Source organism: Xenopus tropicalis, chromosome 4 (assembly GCF_000004195.4).
Source record: "Xenopus tropicalis strain Nigerian chromosome 4, UCB_Xtro_10.0, whole genome shotgun sequence".
NCBI classification, from domain to species: Eukaryota; Metazoa; Chordata; class Amphibia; order Anura; family Pipidae; genus Xenopus; species Xenopus tropicalis.
Window position 1 is genome coordinate 102,424,250 of NC_030680.2, and position 17,216 is coordinate 102,441,465.

The 17,216-nt window shown below is 36.1% G+C and overlaps 1 protein-coding gene across 2 annotated transcripts in view; it reads right to left on the minus strand.

The window, feature by feature from the left end:
* dpyd (dihydropyrimidine dehydrogenase) overlaps nucleotides 1–17,216 on the minus strand; it is a 412,417-nt gene that overhangs the window by 130,542 nt on the left and 264,659 nt on the right. For both annotated transcript variants that reach the window (XM_002933799.5, XM_018093615.2), the window contains exon 14: nucleotides 4,007–4,171. In XM_002933799.5, the coding sequence (XP_002933845.2) occupies nucleotides 4,007–4,171 (165 nt within the window). The remainder of the gene's footprint in view (nucleotides 1–4,006; nucleotides 4,172–17,216) is intronic.

Sequence of the window (17,216 nt, forward strand, 5' to 3'; positions counted from 1 at the left end):
AGAAATTAATAAACCGTGCCAAACATAGTCGCAGGTTCATTTACCAGAACAACATACAATTGTGGAAAGATAAATAGCCTGATCTATCACTTGAACTTTGAGGAGCAGTTCCGATGTTTTTAAAAGCTTAGGGAGATATGCAAAACAATGGGAGAGAACTGAACACATCATGAGCCATAATAAATATGAAAACCACAAAGACATCCAAAAAATTTTCAATAATAGAGTTAACAATTGCAAATCCTGTCATGTCTCTGTGAAGCACAGGAATTATCTTGTTATCAATTTAATAATAGAACCATGAAGTAAATAATGCCAGCCACTGACACCAGTAACACTGTGTCTCTTGGGAAATTTATGTCTGTAGGAACTGTCAATCCAGACGGATATGGACATATTAAACATTGCACCTCTAGTCTATAAATCTATTCTTGTTGTGCTACCTTAATAAGAAGATTCTGCATAGTGATAAAATCCAGCAATTCACAAAGGCTTGACATAACTGACCTGTATTCTTTTTCATTCTCCAAGTTTTTTTTCTGTTGCTTGTATGAATAATTTAATAAAACATTAACCTTTAGCCTATTTTTTGTATGTCTTTAGAATATTTCATTTTGAAATTAAAACCAAAACATGCAATACTCAGAAAAGTATATTACACGTACAGCATAAATAATAATCTTTCAGGTAATCATATTTATTATGTTGCTTTTTAACAGTGGAGGTAAGCAGCCCACACATAAAAAGCAATTCAGAAAACACCAATTTTCTGTCGCATTCTGCGTGAAATGGCAGTTAAGGATTGTAATTTCCCTTATAGCTGTTCAGTTCAGTGCCCACAGAATTTTCCATTATGATAATGTTACATATTTAAGGGCTATCGTTTCCGCAAATTGTAATGCAGAGATTACAAAATATTTTGTGATTCACGTCATTGTTGCCATATAAGAACAAAATATATTCTAGACAAAGTTTCAAACACAGTCATGTACAAAGTAAAATCTGAAGGATTTTCAAATTTCAAAAAAGGTAAGGGGGAATATGATCTTTCTATTATTGAGCAGTTTAGAGTGGGATTATGTTCTTACATTTTTTTTTAGTGTTACTGTTCCTTTAAAACCATTCAACATTTATAATGAATGCTTATTGGAAAGCTGCTTAGAATTCAATTTTCTTTTATAGGGAAAGGTTTTATTTTGGAAAAAAATAAAGATTTTTGTGGATTCAAAAACTAAGGACGTGTTCTGATTGATCTAATAAATTGTAATGCTTTGAATTCTTTTTGTAGATTGCCCAAAAGCCTTTGTGCAGCAGCTGCATATATTTAAGCTAATGACTGCATTTATTAAATCCATGAAAACATAAAGTTCCTTAGCTCTTGTCTAAAATGACTGTTTCTATGGCAGCACAAGGTCAATAAGGTGAAAAAGCACTCTATTTTTCCAAAATAATGGAACAAGTGCCACTTAAGAGTCTAAAGCTTCACTGTCGCAACCATGTGTTGTGCTGCATTCGCATGAGGAAACAAAATCATGTGGATGGTTTCTAATCATAGCACCTGCTCAGTAGCTGCACCCTAATAATGCAATCTTCTTCTTGCCTTCTAACATCACATCAAAAGAGTGAGTGTTGACTTATTCAGCATCAGATCCTTGCTACTGTATATTGGACATATTCTGTTATGCCAGAATACTAAGAAAACTAGAAACTGGTTTGACTTCACAAATGAATTGTGATCACACTGAGAAGTATGTTTAATGAAAAAAAATATCAGACTATTAAATTCAATATTCAATGCATATTTAAATACTTTGTGAGTTGTGACATAGTAAGGATGCTGAGCTTATTATCATGTATCCCATAAACAATGATGTCTTTGGATACAATGGATACAGTATGACTTTTGGTTACAAAAATCCTCAATAAGGCAGACAGGATAAAGTGGCACTCCTAACCTAAATGTTGACATATCGCAAAGAATAAAAACATAGCTGGAAATTGTTGTGTACTGGTAAGATATTTGATCCTGAAGAGCTAAGGCTGGCATTATTTGCTGTTTCAAATACAACAAAAAAATAAAAGCACAAAATACCTGCAAATGCACAAATACACCCAAATAAACCCAAATAAATGGTAATGGTCAAGGCAAATGACACGATTTTAAAGTTTGTAGTAAAAAATCATACACAAGTCAAAACATTGCTAACAAGAGTTGAGCAGGTCCTGTAAAACAGTATGGGCGATAGCTGTGGAGCTGAAGCATAAACACACCACTATAGAAATGTATGGTTCTGCCTAAGAACAAGCACACCCATCCCATAATCTAAATATGTTGACCCAAACATGGAAAGCCGTGAGCATGTTCAACAAACGTGAGCAAGAGGCATCTGTTTTGGCAACAGAGGTAAGGGCAGAAATTTGTTACAGGAAAAAAGAAAAAATGGATAATGCCTGCCTTTAATCTTAATTTAATGTAAAGAGATGGTTTAATTAAGGATACAGAATGGGACTAAAGGAATCAAACATTTCAACATTCTGTGACTAGACTAGGGGGCTGATTTACTAAGACACGAATTCGAATTGGAAAAATTCCAATTGGAAAACGAACATTTTGCGACTTTTTCGTATTTTTTTGGAATTTTTTCGTCGCCTTTACGACTTTACGGAAATTTTTCGTATTGAGCGCTCGCAAGCGGCGGGCGAAACTTTCTTAGCATGATTTTGGAAGCCTCCCATAGGACTCAATGGCACCCTGCAGCTCCAACCAGGCCCAAGAAAAGTCACCATACTGAAGCTTGAATGAATCCGAATCTTTCGTACTCGGCGCGAAAGCTGCGAAAAAGTCGCGACTTTTCGCGCAATTTGTAATGGCTACGAAAAAGTCGTGACATTTTGCAAAACATTCGGAATGGCTACGAAAAAGACGCGAAAATTTCGCGAAAAATCGCAAAATACCGATCATTACGAAAAAAGCGCATTCGGACGCCGTCGGAACGTTCGTGGGTAAGTAAATGTGCCCCTAGGTATCAATCACTGCATGATATATGCATTTGCATTTTGTTTTGGTCTTTTTTTTAATTTAAACACAAAAAGTGAACCGTGAAAAAAATACAAACATTGGTAAATGGCCCTCAGTAAATGCCTGGGGGTTTCTTTGACCAGTCCCTCTCCCTCTCCCTCTCCAACCATATTAATAACACTGCCAATACTTGCATCTTTATTTTTCTATGCAATATTGCCAAGGAAAACACTAACCCATACCCTTATTTTTTTCCTGCTTAGATTACTGCAATCTCCTACTAACCGGCCTCCCAGACTCCCACCTCTCTCCCCTGAAATCAATCTTAAACTCTGCTGCCAGGATCCTCCTGCTCTCTCCTAAGAGGGAACCTACTCAGCCCCAAGTAAACTTTCTAGCATGGCTGCTTGTTAGCCAAAGGATTTTGTATGCTATCCTTTGCTTAACGTTCAAAGCCCTTCACTCCTCTGCTCCTCACTGGTCTCCCTGTATGTTCCTGGTTGTCTCCTCAACTCCTCTCAGAGCCTCCGTCAACACCTACTGCTCTGTCTCATCCTAAACCTTTCTATCTTGCTGCTCCTTATCTCTGGAATTCTGGAGCACTAAAACATAATTTTGCCTAGTCCTATGCTTAAGGGCAAATGCCCATACCTTGTGCTCTCTTGCCTTCCAATTTGTGCCTGTAAGTTACCTGACCACTTAGATTGTAAGCTCTACAGGCAGGGACATCCTTCCTATTGTGTCTTATACTACATGGCACTTAATCTCTGTTTATTTATTGTATTTATTATAACACTTATCCTCCCTGTGTGTAATTGGGTATAAAGTAAAATTGTACAGTGCTGTGTATCCTTGTAGCACTTTATATATATAGAGACATACATACATACATCTAAAAACAAATATAGACTTTTGTGTCTTGTGTGCTGAGCAAATCAAGAATTATTTTTACTGCTGTCCTGTGAGTTTTTGTGTTTTATTACTTACATTCTTTGGAAAGTCAGCTTTTAGCTCAGTGATGCTTTGACACCAGTATGCAGCAGTCTTTTCACTAATAAGCTCAATATTGAGGAAAGAACCTTGACCAGGGCCGTATATTGAACCAGAGGTAGTTCCACGTATGATTCTTGGAGATACATTTGTTACTATATCCTGCAGAAAAACAGAACTTTAGTAATAAGCAAAATTATGAAACATGAAAATATGAGAATTGCTTAATACAGGCCTAAATAAGGATGCTTATTTCAGAATAACAGAAATGTAACATTAGGGGGCTGATATACAGCATTAACCAAACAAATATCTAAGATTAACAAAACTGCGTATCACACTGTTACACATTATTGCAACATAGGAAAAAAGCTTTACCAGAATCGTTAGTTCTACTATTACCTAGCATAGGGATTTGATAGGTGTTAATACTCTACCAACGAGTTCTAACACTGCAAATCACAGAAAGGAGCTTGACTGCTCAAAGCAGTTAGAAATCTTCTGATAAACTGAAGCACTGATAAAAGCAGTAAATGCATTGACAATTGTATCAATTTGTTAAATAATTTCTGGACTGTTGGGAAAAAAAGTGTTAAGGAAAACAAAAAATAAATTGTTGGGAATCCCTTTGCATTCTCCAATTCAATATATATTTAATCTGCTGCTCTGGGTTAATAAACACAAAGCAAACAAGATACAGTAAATTGACTGCACAATCCAAGATTTGATAGTGGGTCAGTGCATACAATTCAGAAAAAAACCCAATCAGCATACTATGTGGTTCTGCTAGTCAACACAATATAGCAGCATGTACATGATATGCAGCACATAAACAACAATAAGAAAAATAGATAACTATTGCAAAACAGATCTGATTGCACCACCAGACTAAAGGTGATTAGAAACTTGATTTTATCTGTGCATATGTTACTAACTGCAGAGGATTATGGGTAGATGTTAGATTAACACTCTTATGTAATGTAGTTGGTGGTTCAGTATTGTGTGCAACAGATGAACACACAAGCGATGTAGCAGGAAACTGCTGAGAGCTGAGTTCATCAGCACTAGATGTGTTAGAAGCTGATAATCTTCTTTTTATACCATTACAAATGTTTTATGGTGGTACATTTTATCACAGTATATACAGTAACAGTTACATTAGCTGCCTGGAGACAAAATGACAATGGAGGGCTCGATTGCCCATGTCATACAGTATCCCTATCTGTATGTTTCTCCAGTTATAACGGTTTACTTTAATTGTAAAGCAAAACTAAAGGAAAGAGCATGAACTGTAATGCATCGCCTGTAATGGATATAAGGGGATGCATTAACCCTTACATACATTGTAACAATATAAATTTAAAAATACACACTCGGCACTGGTGATTGAGGGAACACCTAGGGGGCAGATTTATCAAAATGTGATAAATAGATCTTAAAACATAAAACTCACCCATGTTGTATTCATTCCTATAGGATTTTTAGTAGTGTATTTATCAATGGGTGAAAGTTAGAACTCACCATTTGATAAATACACTTCTGAAAATCCCATAGGAATAAATAAAATGTGGGTGAGTTTTATGTATTAAGATTTAAACTCACATTTGGATAAATCTGCCCCTAAATTTTATTTATTTCAAAACATCTTTTTTTGATTTTGGTATGTGTAAAGAAAAGAAAAAAAACATGAGTACCATGGATAACAATTTCAGGACAGAGATGCAAGATTGAATATTGCCAGTGATGATAGGAATGCATTAACTCAAGTGCCACCACAGAGAAACTCACAGACACTGTATATTGTATCATTTCTGGCAAGGAAGATGTCCAGAAAACTATAAGTGCATGTGTCTAGACATAGAAAGAACATGGCTGTTTCCCAGCAATGAAGTAATATAAATTGGTGAGCAGTGTATGCAGGAATGCTAGAAAGGTGCTAAAGGAATGCTATAATTAGTGATGAGTGAATCTGTCCCATTTTGATTTGGCAAAAAATTTGCACATTTTTCAAAAGATTAGCGAAACAGCAAAAATGTTGTGCGCCAAAAAAAAAAAGTAGTTGTATGCGTCATTTTTTTGACACAAGCAACAATTTTTTTTTGCCTTGAGCAACAATTTTTTAACACAGTGAATTTTCATAAAAAAATATGGCAATGATGAAACGTGGATATCCGCCGCAAACCCATGATTGCCGAAAAATTTCACCCATCACTAGCTATAATTAGTTATGAGCAAATCTGTCCTGTTTCACTTCGACTAAAAATCAGCTTAACTGCTGAACTTTACTAAACAGCGTGACATTTTTGACGCAACCATGGCTTCATTCTCACTCAGAAATTTTTTGTTGCTGTGAATTTTTGCAGCAGTTTGTGAAAAAATTTGCAAATGCAAAATGTGGGGTTTCACAGCAAATCTATGCCTGAAGAAAAAATGTGTTCATCACTAGCTATAATTACAGTTGCCTATAGCAAGCAGTCATTTTCTAACTGAGAGCAGACCGATTGGTTGCTATAGGCAACTGCGCTCGTCCAGTTTAAAAATTATTTTAAAAATGAGCCGTAGAGTAACTTAACTTGGGCTGTGTATAGTGCACTCACTAGACTAGAAATACTGACTGGCATTGTGTGTTCATATTTTATACAATTACATGGAGATTAAACCAGTTATAACCTCTCTAATGTTTTATTTACCAGTAGGTCCTTCCAACTGACACGAGGTTACCTACTCCATTTAGAAGAAGGGAGGTTCTGTTTAAATATTCGGAAAGGATTTTTTATTGTGAGAGCTGTGAAGTTGTGGTATTCTCTCCCTGTCGTACTGGCTGATACATTAGATCAGTGGTCTCCAACCTTTTTTGTACCAGGGACCAGTTTCAAGCAAGACAATTTTTCCGAGGACCAGGAAAAATTGTGAATTTTCACATGGGTCTAGCCATGTTTTTCATTTCCCAGGGTTCCATAGTCATGTGACTACTCTGATAAACTTCAGTCACACTTTACCAACCAGGAGTGGTGGGTATAATACTCATTATAATACAAAATCAGTGGGAGACCTGACCTTGTTTCCCTGCAACTTAATGTGCCCAGCCCCCTTGCTTTTTTTACTGACATTCCCTGACGCTTAGTATGGAGCTTTAAGTACTTTGATCCTTTTTGCAATCAGTAGAACGCTTCCTGGGCTTTCCATAGCTGTTGTCATGGAGTTGGGATCACAGGTAATTGGGACCAGAGGTGGCCCAGTTCAGCACAGCCCACAGCCCGGCACCGGTCCCCGGCCCCGTTGGTTGGGGACCCCTGCATTACATAACTTCAAGAAGGGGCTGGATGGCTTTTTAGCAAGTGAGGGAATACAGGGTTATGGGAGATAGCTCTTAGTACAAGTGAGGGAATACAGGGTTATGGGAGATAGCTCTCAGTACAAGTGAGGGAATACAGGGTTATGGGAGATAGCTCTCAGTACAAGTGAGGGAATACAGGGTTATGGGAGATAGCTCTCCGTACAAGTGAGGGAATACAGGGTTATGGGAGATAGCTCTTAGTACAAGTGAGGAAATACAGGGTTATGGGAGATAGCTCTCAGTACATGTGAGGGAATACAGGGGTATGGGAGATAGCTCTTAGTACAAGTGAGGAAATACAGGGTTATGGGAGATAGCTCTCAGTACAAGTGAGGGAATACAGGGGTAGGGGAGATAGCTCTCAGTACAAGTGAGGGAATACAGGGGTATGGGGGATAGCTCTCAGTACAAGTGAGGGAATACAGGGTTATGGGGGATAGCTCTCAGTACAAGTGAGGGAATACAGGGTTATGGGAGATAGCTCTCAGTACAAGTGAGGGAATACAGGGTTATGGGAGATAGCTCTCAGTACAAGTGAGGGAATACAGGGTTATGGGAGATAGCTCTCAGTACAAGTGAGGGAATACAGGGTTATGGGAGATAGCTCTTAGTACAAGTTGATCCAGGGACTGGTCCGATTGCCATCTTGGAGTCAGGAAGGAATTTTTTCCCCTCTGCGTCAAATTAGAGAGGCTTCAGATGGGGTTTTTTGCCTTCCTCTGGATCAACTAACTGGTTATATATAGACATTGTGGTTGAACGTGATGGACGTACAACTTTTTTCAACCTAACTTACTATGTTGCTGTGATATAGGAATTGTAAGAAACCTAATTTTTTTTTTACTAATATTACATTTTGTATTATATTTAATAAAAGTTTAAGAATAATAATGTATCACATTCAAAAAGCTATGATGTACGGCAATATATTCAAGTCTGAGTATATTTAATTACCTTAGACTGATTAAATGCACTAAATTGGAACGCGGAGAAGAGGTTTTATAAACATCCATAAAGCTGCTTTGTTAAACATTTTCCACATAGAAACATCAAGCATAAAGGGTGATGTGATAAAAGATGGGTCTCTATGAATCTTTAATATTCTAAAATCCCCCAAATATTGTTTAAACTTCATTAAACTGAAATTATACTCTTCTCCCTTGGTCATCCTGTCATCTTAAGATATCTGTGATATTATAACATGAACCCCATTAGTACTAAGTAATTAAGGTCAATTTACATATTTTAATTAAGTGCCATCCCATACAAAACAATTAAGGTAATATGCATACTAACTGGATTTCATAACATTTGGACATTTCTTTTCCCACTAGATAGACAGGAAGCCTTCATTTGCATTAATTAGTGCTGATCTGCATATGTTTGATAAGGCATACCCTTGCCACAAAATATTTATTCCCAAATCTGTCAAATGTCACAATTGCTGAACAAAAGGAAAATCTCTCAGCTCATACTATAAATCTTTCTCTTAATTTATGTTTGAAAATTATTTTATTACCAATTAAGAACTGCCACATAATTGACAATACTTTACAGATCTTTAATATGTAAAAGTAACTTTATTAACTAGAGTTATACCATGGGGGTAATGACTACCTACACTGGCTGAATATGCAGTTACGGGTAAAGGGGACCTGCTGTCACCCTAAAAAGAATTCCAAATTCTTTTCTATTATGCTAGTCAGGCAAAATAAACTTAACTTATGTTATATAAATTATATAACTTTCGTTTCCTTCAGTCTTGGAATTCACAATCACAGCAAACAGACAGGCATCACCTTGTGACACTTATTAAGGCAAGCTTTGTATGTATGTGTATGTATGTATGTATAACTTTATTTATAAAGCGCCACAAGGGTACGCAGCGCTGTACAGTCTTACAGAATACAAAATTACACACAGGGAGGACAAGTGATATAATAAATAAATACAATAAATACATATATGTATATATATATATATATATATATATACAGTATATATAAGTGCCATGTGGTATGAGACACAGTAGGAAGGAGGTCCCTGCCCCGTAGAGCTTACAATCTAAGTGGTTGGGTAACATACAGGCACAAACTGGAAGGTAAGAGTGCACCAGGTATGGGCATTTGCCCTTAAGCGCAGGACTGGGCAAAATAATGTTTCAGTGCTCCAGAAGGTAACAGCTGAGCTTTTTCTTAAAGAGAGTGGGTTTTCCCTACGGAGGGATTCAGGGATAGAGTTTCAGAGGTAAGGAGCAGCGAGATAGAAAGGTTTAAGACGAGAGAGCGCAGTGGGTGTGGATGGTGTAAAGAGACGGAGGCTCTGAGAGGAGCAGAGGAGACGACCAGGAACATGTAGGGAGACCAGTGAAGAAATGTAGTGAGGAGCAGAGGAGTGAAGGGCTTTGAATGTCAGCAGAAGGATTTTGTAAGCTATCCTTTGCTTGACAGGCAGCCATACTAGTGAGCTTAAATGAGGCTGAGCAGGATCCCTCTTAGGAGAGAGCAGGAGGATCCTGGCAGCAGAGTTTAAAATGTATTGCAGGGGAGAGAGGTGGGAGTCTGGGAAGCCGGTTGTATCATTTCAAAATCTTGTTTATGTATGAAATAGGGGAAGTAATGCCCAAACCTATCCACAGGATACACAGTTATAGACTGTGAGTTGGGAAGGGGATAAGAGGAGTGCAGTGACATCTAGGGAGTGCAGAATGAAAAGTGAGGCATAGAGGCCTGAGGCATAGAGACAGGACATACAATATATCATTGTCAGCTGCAATTTTTACATACCTTTATAACAGGTATGGATGTTTAATTAGAAAACAAAAATTAGGTTTTATGTTTAAATTAAAAAGAACTTATTCTTTTTAATCTGGGTGACAGGTCCGCTTAAAACCCCCAGGCAACTTCCTCCAAACAGAGACAAGTTATGCATTTGACAAACTTGAACTCCAGGGATTCTTTAACTCAAATAGGTGCATTATTAAAAACAAGCACCAGTGTTGCCTGTGGAATGCCATTTCGGAGTGATTAGTCACCCACGATAGCAGAGACCTAAATGGCTTCATGTGTTCTTACCCTAAAAGATTTAGCTTGCAAAAGATTTAATTTAAAACCCAAATAACCTGTATACATTTGAAAGAAAATGATTTGAATTGTGTAATAAATAATTCATATAATTAATGAATAGTGATGAGGTGAAATTCTGCATTTCGCTATCTACAAATTTTAATCTCGAAACCGTGGCAAAAATTTACAAAATTTGCCAAAGCAAAAATGTCGCAGAGAGAAAAAAAGTCGTTTCTGCAACACTAATATATGTTTCTCATGATTAACATGCACCTTTATTTATTTCATATTTATTTCACTCATAGACAGGACTTTTTCACAATATTCTTCTAATTCCACTTTTTACAGTGCTTTGCAAACACTTAAGTTTTATACAGGTATGGGACCTGTTGTCCAGAATGCTTAGCTTGGGTTCTCCAGATAAGGGACCTTTCTGTAATTTGGATCACCCCACTTTAAGTCTTCTAAGATATAATGAATCCTATAAGGATTCATTATATCTTAGTTAGGATCAATGTACAGTTTTACTATTACAGGGAAAAAAGAAATACGTTTTAAAAATATGAATTATGGAGTTTATGGGGGATAGCCTTCCCATTGTTTGGAGCTTTCTGGATAACAGGTTTATGGATAATGGATCCCATACCTGTTTATAAACTATGCAAGCAATAATGAATTTCACTTACAAACAAAAGGCCCAGAGATCTATTTCAAACAGAGAAATCAGTCTTTACAATAAAATCCTAAATGTACTACAATAAGTTGAATTATTTATACCTGCTGTAAATGAAGTATAAAGTGCATTTTCAAAACATTTTATATAATAAAAGATGTAATACAGAAAAACAAAAATGTGTAGGTGTTGGAGACAATGCAGGGAATGAAGATACAATACATAGTTGTCACATTTTAATTATAACAAATGTAGAAGAAAGGACAACATGCATTGGTCGATCTTTTGAAACGCCCACAAGCCTGTCAAAAGGATGAAATAATTACATCCAAAATATCTGCCAACAAAGAAAATGATGAAGTAAGCATTTTATAAAACAGGTATGTCATTTTTGTTGTGTAGAGCTCAAAACATTTACATTTAATTGATTGCATAACTTTGCAGAAAGAAATTATATACTGTTATACTATAAAGTAGTCAATATATTTTGAGGACCACTGCACATAATAAGGTGGTGTAAGAGTTGCAGTATTGTATAGTTCCAATAGCATTTTAAGCTTTTCATGTAAGATTCATGTAAGATTCTCTATACCCCATTTATACGTTACATTATCTGTTTGGTATCAAGCTTAAGCAAAACTATAATATCAGGAGGAGAAATTTAGCTTGATTTTGTAAAGTAAATTCAAGTAGAAAAATGAATTCTGTAAAGATAACCAATTCATGGCTCCAGTTGTCCACAGTCTATCCAATCATTTTTCCATTAACGCAACTTAATATATATTGATCATGGATCATAAAACCACTTAGGTCTTAGCAGCATTGGTTGTTTAAAACTACTGCATGCCATGATTTATTTTCTTTATTTCCTATTTAGGCTCATTAAGTCTCTATGAACATTGAGTTATGATAGATTGACTATGGTCCTGCATATAATTGGTCTATTATGGGTATATGAGATTGATGTTAAAAAATCATGCAGTGACATGTTAGATTTTAGGCTCACATTGCCAATGAACAGTTATTATTATTTACACCAATATATTTATTCCTAGAGTCAGTAAAAGTGCATACCTGGATTAGTAAGGTTCTACTTTAAAAAACCAAACAAACAAACATATGCAAAGGGAAAACAGTGACTTATTAGGCAATTCCCTTTTATAAGAACAAAGATATTTTTGAATTCCTAGGAGATGGGAACAAAGATTGCTTGAAACCAAACTAATAAAAGTACTGCATGGCTAAAAAATAAATGCATAGAATAAATTGAAGTCCATTGACTAAGTGATATACACCTACAGTACTTTCTGCACTTTATCTTTCACATGCCGTTTTACAGGAAAACAATATACATTTTAATACACTCTTGTATTTTTCTTGAACCAAATTCAAGGTTTTCATGTCAGGCTATATTCAGAGATTGGAAGATCGCACTATAAATCACTATAGGTGATAGGAATAAAGTCAAAGAGGTGGCAATGTGATTCACTCCTAATTGTAGTTTTATGTTATCCGAAACTGTTTTTTATGCATAGAAATGGACACTGACCTTTAATGTAAACTATTTTGTATTCATTTTTTGTGAAAATGACATACCTGCCAAATTAATTGGCTTCCCTTTCAGTCAGGATGTACCCATTCTTAGTCTATTTTCTTGGACCAATTGGTGGAACATTTATTGTCAAAATGGGTTATAGAGTGTGCAGAATTATAATGTAAGGCATGAATATTCAAGCTAGAATCCCAACCACCATTTATATTCATCCTAATTATTTAAGAATACTATTAAAACGTTTATTCTATTATCTTCATTTTAACTCAAGTGGATCACCCAGGCTCACCAGAAACATAACATGATCTTAATAGATGGTTTATAAAAATTATTATTTTTCCTAAACTTCTCTATCAAATCTGTCTTATATTTAAAGTTGTATATTGTTTGTTTTATTTAGTTATTTAGTTAGTTAGTTAATAATATTTTATAATAAAAAAGTAGTGGAAGTAAGGGTGCTCTGTACCTATAAGATATCAGGAGTCTTGACGGTGCTAGGAACAGCAGGGGGAGTGGAAGGGGTTAATTAATACAGGCTAGGACAGGGGGAAGGAGGGTTTGTAAAATAAGAGAAGGGACCAGGATAGGGAAACTAACAGCAGAGGAAGAGGCGGTACCATTACCTCGTGGAAAGTCAAGGAGCATTGTCCCGCCCGCCCTTGAATATAGCAAGGTGGACCGGGTTGGGGAGGGGTTTGTTTATGCTGTCACAGCTTGCGGTAGGAATGCTTGATGGAAGGTGGGGGCAAAGCCCCAGTTTTGGCACATGGGTGTCAAAAGGTGGATGGTAACCTCTTCGAACAAGGGTCCCAGGAGAGTATTGGATTCTGGTTGCCTGCTCTCACTTGCCCACCTGAAGTTGCTGCGGAAGGTGGCCGGCATGGCAGGCAGCCATGGTTGGTGGTTTGGAGTGGGCAAGCATTCCAATGGGCATAACATGGATGGTTATTGCTAAAATGTTGATCATTTTATAAATTATTTTGTATTTATATATTTACATATTTTCTGTTAATAAAGCTGTGGCCTGTTATATCCCATCCTGTTATATCCTGGACGTCATTATTGTCTCTGAGGTACCGGGGGTGGGGGAAAAGAGCTAAGGTAAGGAAGCCTGTGTAATTGACGCTGCTTCAACACATGTGCTTCAACACAATTCATCCTAAATAGCAAACTAAGAACTGTTGTTTCGCTTCACTAAAAAATTCGTGAAACATCAAGAAAATTCACAAAACGGTGAAAAATCCACGAAATGCATTTGTTGCGTGACTTTTTTGTCACCCTCGGTTTATGTCGCTCACGTCATTTTTTGCCAAGACCGCGCTAATAATTTGCACTAATGTGCACTAATTTGCAACTTGTTTTCCTATATTTATTATATTAGTGTTCTTTTTTGCACATTTTGGTATGCATTTTTATACAGGCTATGTATGGTTCCTCAGAAATTCACTTTAAGAGTCTGTTCAATTACATGCTCTTAATAAGCAATTAATTTGAAGGAGACAATTTCATGGGATAATCTAGAGTAACAGAGGTTTGTACCTGCCTGTATGTCTATTTGGTTTCTATCAGATACTTACAAACTCTGTCCATATTACTACATAAAGCTACGTACTTTGAACAGAGTTGTCTAAGGTCAGTGACTGCCTCAATAGAGTTTATAGTTCTTACAAAGGTACATGCTGTAAATACAAATACATGTATACAGTGGTTTTCAAAAGTTTGTAAACCCTTTAAAACTGTCTATATTTTTATTCACTTTGCATTATATTTATGAGTGTGCAGAAGGACTATCCTAATCAATTCATACCAATGTGACAATAGTTACAAACAAGCTACAAGCAACTTCTTAGTGTTTTCTTGCCTTGTCCAACACTAACAATATATTACCATTCAAGGAGTGTGAAATGTCCCCTTTTACAATGATTACTTTGAAGTTTAACAAATACACTGGAAATAGAAAAAGTGCACACTAGTGTTAATGTAAACATTTTTACATTAACATCCATATACATTATCCTCCCTCAGTCTTTTTAAAACTAAACTTAAAGACTACCTCTTAGGAGCATTCGCACAGCACCTGATCCGGGAACTAGCAATTATATTGTAATGTCACCCACTGTAACCTGCAACACTAATATCCTCCTATTTGTGTCTGTAAGTTATCCTCCCATATAGTAGTTTTTCTTATACTTGGTATTTATCTATTAATTTAATAACCCCCTGTTGTATTAATCTACTGTACAGTGCTGTGTACATAAGTAGCATTTTATAAAGATATACAGTAGATACATACCAATTTATACCAAACATTATAAAAATATAATTCAAATTTGTGAGTTTTTGCGCAATAAAATAAAATTTGAATGTTGATAAATCACCCTCTAAATTTTGCCTAGAACAGCTATCATCGATTTCTACATGACCTTTTTTGTTTGAGGTATTTTTTAAGCTTAATAAATAATTAATTTGAAGTTATAATTCCAGTTTGTTAATTTCAGTACAACAAAAAAAATGTGAGCATTGATATGTCAGCCCCCTTAGCTGCTGTGTTTGTTTCATCACTTATCCAAAAGTAAAGTTTTTACTAAAACAAGATTTTTTGTTTTGCCTTTGACATGTTTAAATGCTTAAAGAGATACTGACACCAGAAATGAAACCTTTTTTACATCTGTCATAACATTGTCTTTGCAGCTATTTATAATTTTGCCATAAAAGTATTTGTCCAAGCTTTTACATTCCCTATCTGATCCCCCATGTTCCTCTATGAGGGGGCTGCCATATTTGTCCAGCAGGGGGCCGTTAACATTAGAAGCTGTAACTGTCAGGCTGAGAAGGGGCAGTCAGGTTTTGGGATTTCAAGTAACAATTACTTACAAAAGCAAACCTATCAGCAAAAAATTATCAACACGAACTATAGGCAACTTTTTATGTAGATTCATATTTTAAAAAGTAGTTTTTTCGTGTCAGTATCACTTAGGGGCCCATTTACTTACTCACGAACGGGCCGAATGCGTCCGATTGCGTTTTTTTCGTAATGATCGGTATTTTGCGATTTTTTCGGAAAATTATCGCGACTTTTTCGTTACCAATACGATTTTTGAGGAAAAACACGAGTTTTTCGTAGCCATTCCAAAAGTTGCGATTTTTTCATAGCGTTAAAACTTGCGCAAAAAGTTGCGATTTTTTCATAGTGTTAAAACTTGCGCAAAACGTTGCGCCTTTTAAGTTTTAACGCTACGAAAAAAGCGCAACTTTTCGCGCAAGTTTTAACGCTACGAAAAAATCGCAACTTTCGGAATGGCTACGAAAAACTCGCGTTTTTTCGCGCAAATCGTATTGGTAACGAAAAAGTCGCGATAATTTCCGAAAAGTCGTAAAGGTGCCGAAAAAATCGCAAAAAATACGAAAAAGTCGCAAAATGTTCGTTTTCCAATCGGAATTTTTCCAATTCGGTCGGAATTCGTGTCTTAGTAAATCAGCCCCTTAATGTGTGAAAGGCAAGTTTGGGATCATTTTCAATTCTTCTGCACATTATTTCAAGCCATATGGGATGGCGTACCACAATGGAGTAGTACTTGTATTTAGTCAATAATAAGCTGATTTTGTGTCATCAACTTCAAAATAGCTGAAAATGGGGGTGCAAGGGATCCCTGTGAAAATTAAAAAAGATGGTACCAAAAGAAATTACCCTTGGTTCATTCCCTTTTTTTTTTTTTTTTTTAGAAAACAGGAGCACTTGCTGGGGTACCAATATTAGTGGTTGGAGTAACTCTGTGGTATCTAACAAATTGGCACTATTAAGTGAATTCGGGTTTCATTGTACTTTAGTGGTTCTATAGTACTTTAAACTTAGTTTTAAACTTTTTTTCCTATGGAGGCTGCAGTTTACCAATTTTGCAATTTACTGCAATTTTTCCTGCCTGAGACACAGTGCTATTCAGTTGGCTTTGGAATTGAATGCAGATGTATTGTTAGTTAGTTTAATATTTGATTTTGATCTTTAGATGCTGTAGTTGTTTAAGGTCTGCTTGGTCTTGCTTTCAATGCAAATAACTTGGTTTATGAAAATGATATATGTGGTTTGTGTTGCACTTAGCAACAGTATGGCACTGGGACAGTTTTTAGCACTCAGGAAAAAAAATTGTCTCAAACTGCTTCAATAAATTCTACAAACAGCTGGAAAATATTTTCCAATACTTTCAATGTTTTTCATGCAGTACAGACAATAATGCTTAGAGGACTATATTTATCTAAACAAAATGCTTTTGTTTTGAATCACACACACACACATGTAAGCTAATTAATCATTATAAACATGTATTTATAAAGTACCAGCATATTCTACAGGACTGCAAGATAAATGGGTGTATACATACAGATTTACATACAGAGCAACAAATAACTGACCAGAAGAGCTTACAATCTGTAGACAGTAAGGTGCATGAAAGAACAAGATCAAATGTCAACAAGGTGAGAGATGTAGAATTAGGTGTAGAGCAGCACACTGAAGCTATGCTAAACTAGCTGAGGGTAAGCTTGGCAAGGGATGCGGCCCATGCAAACTCTTGAATGCATACTGT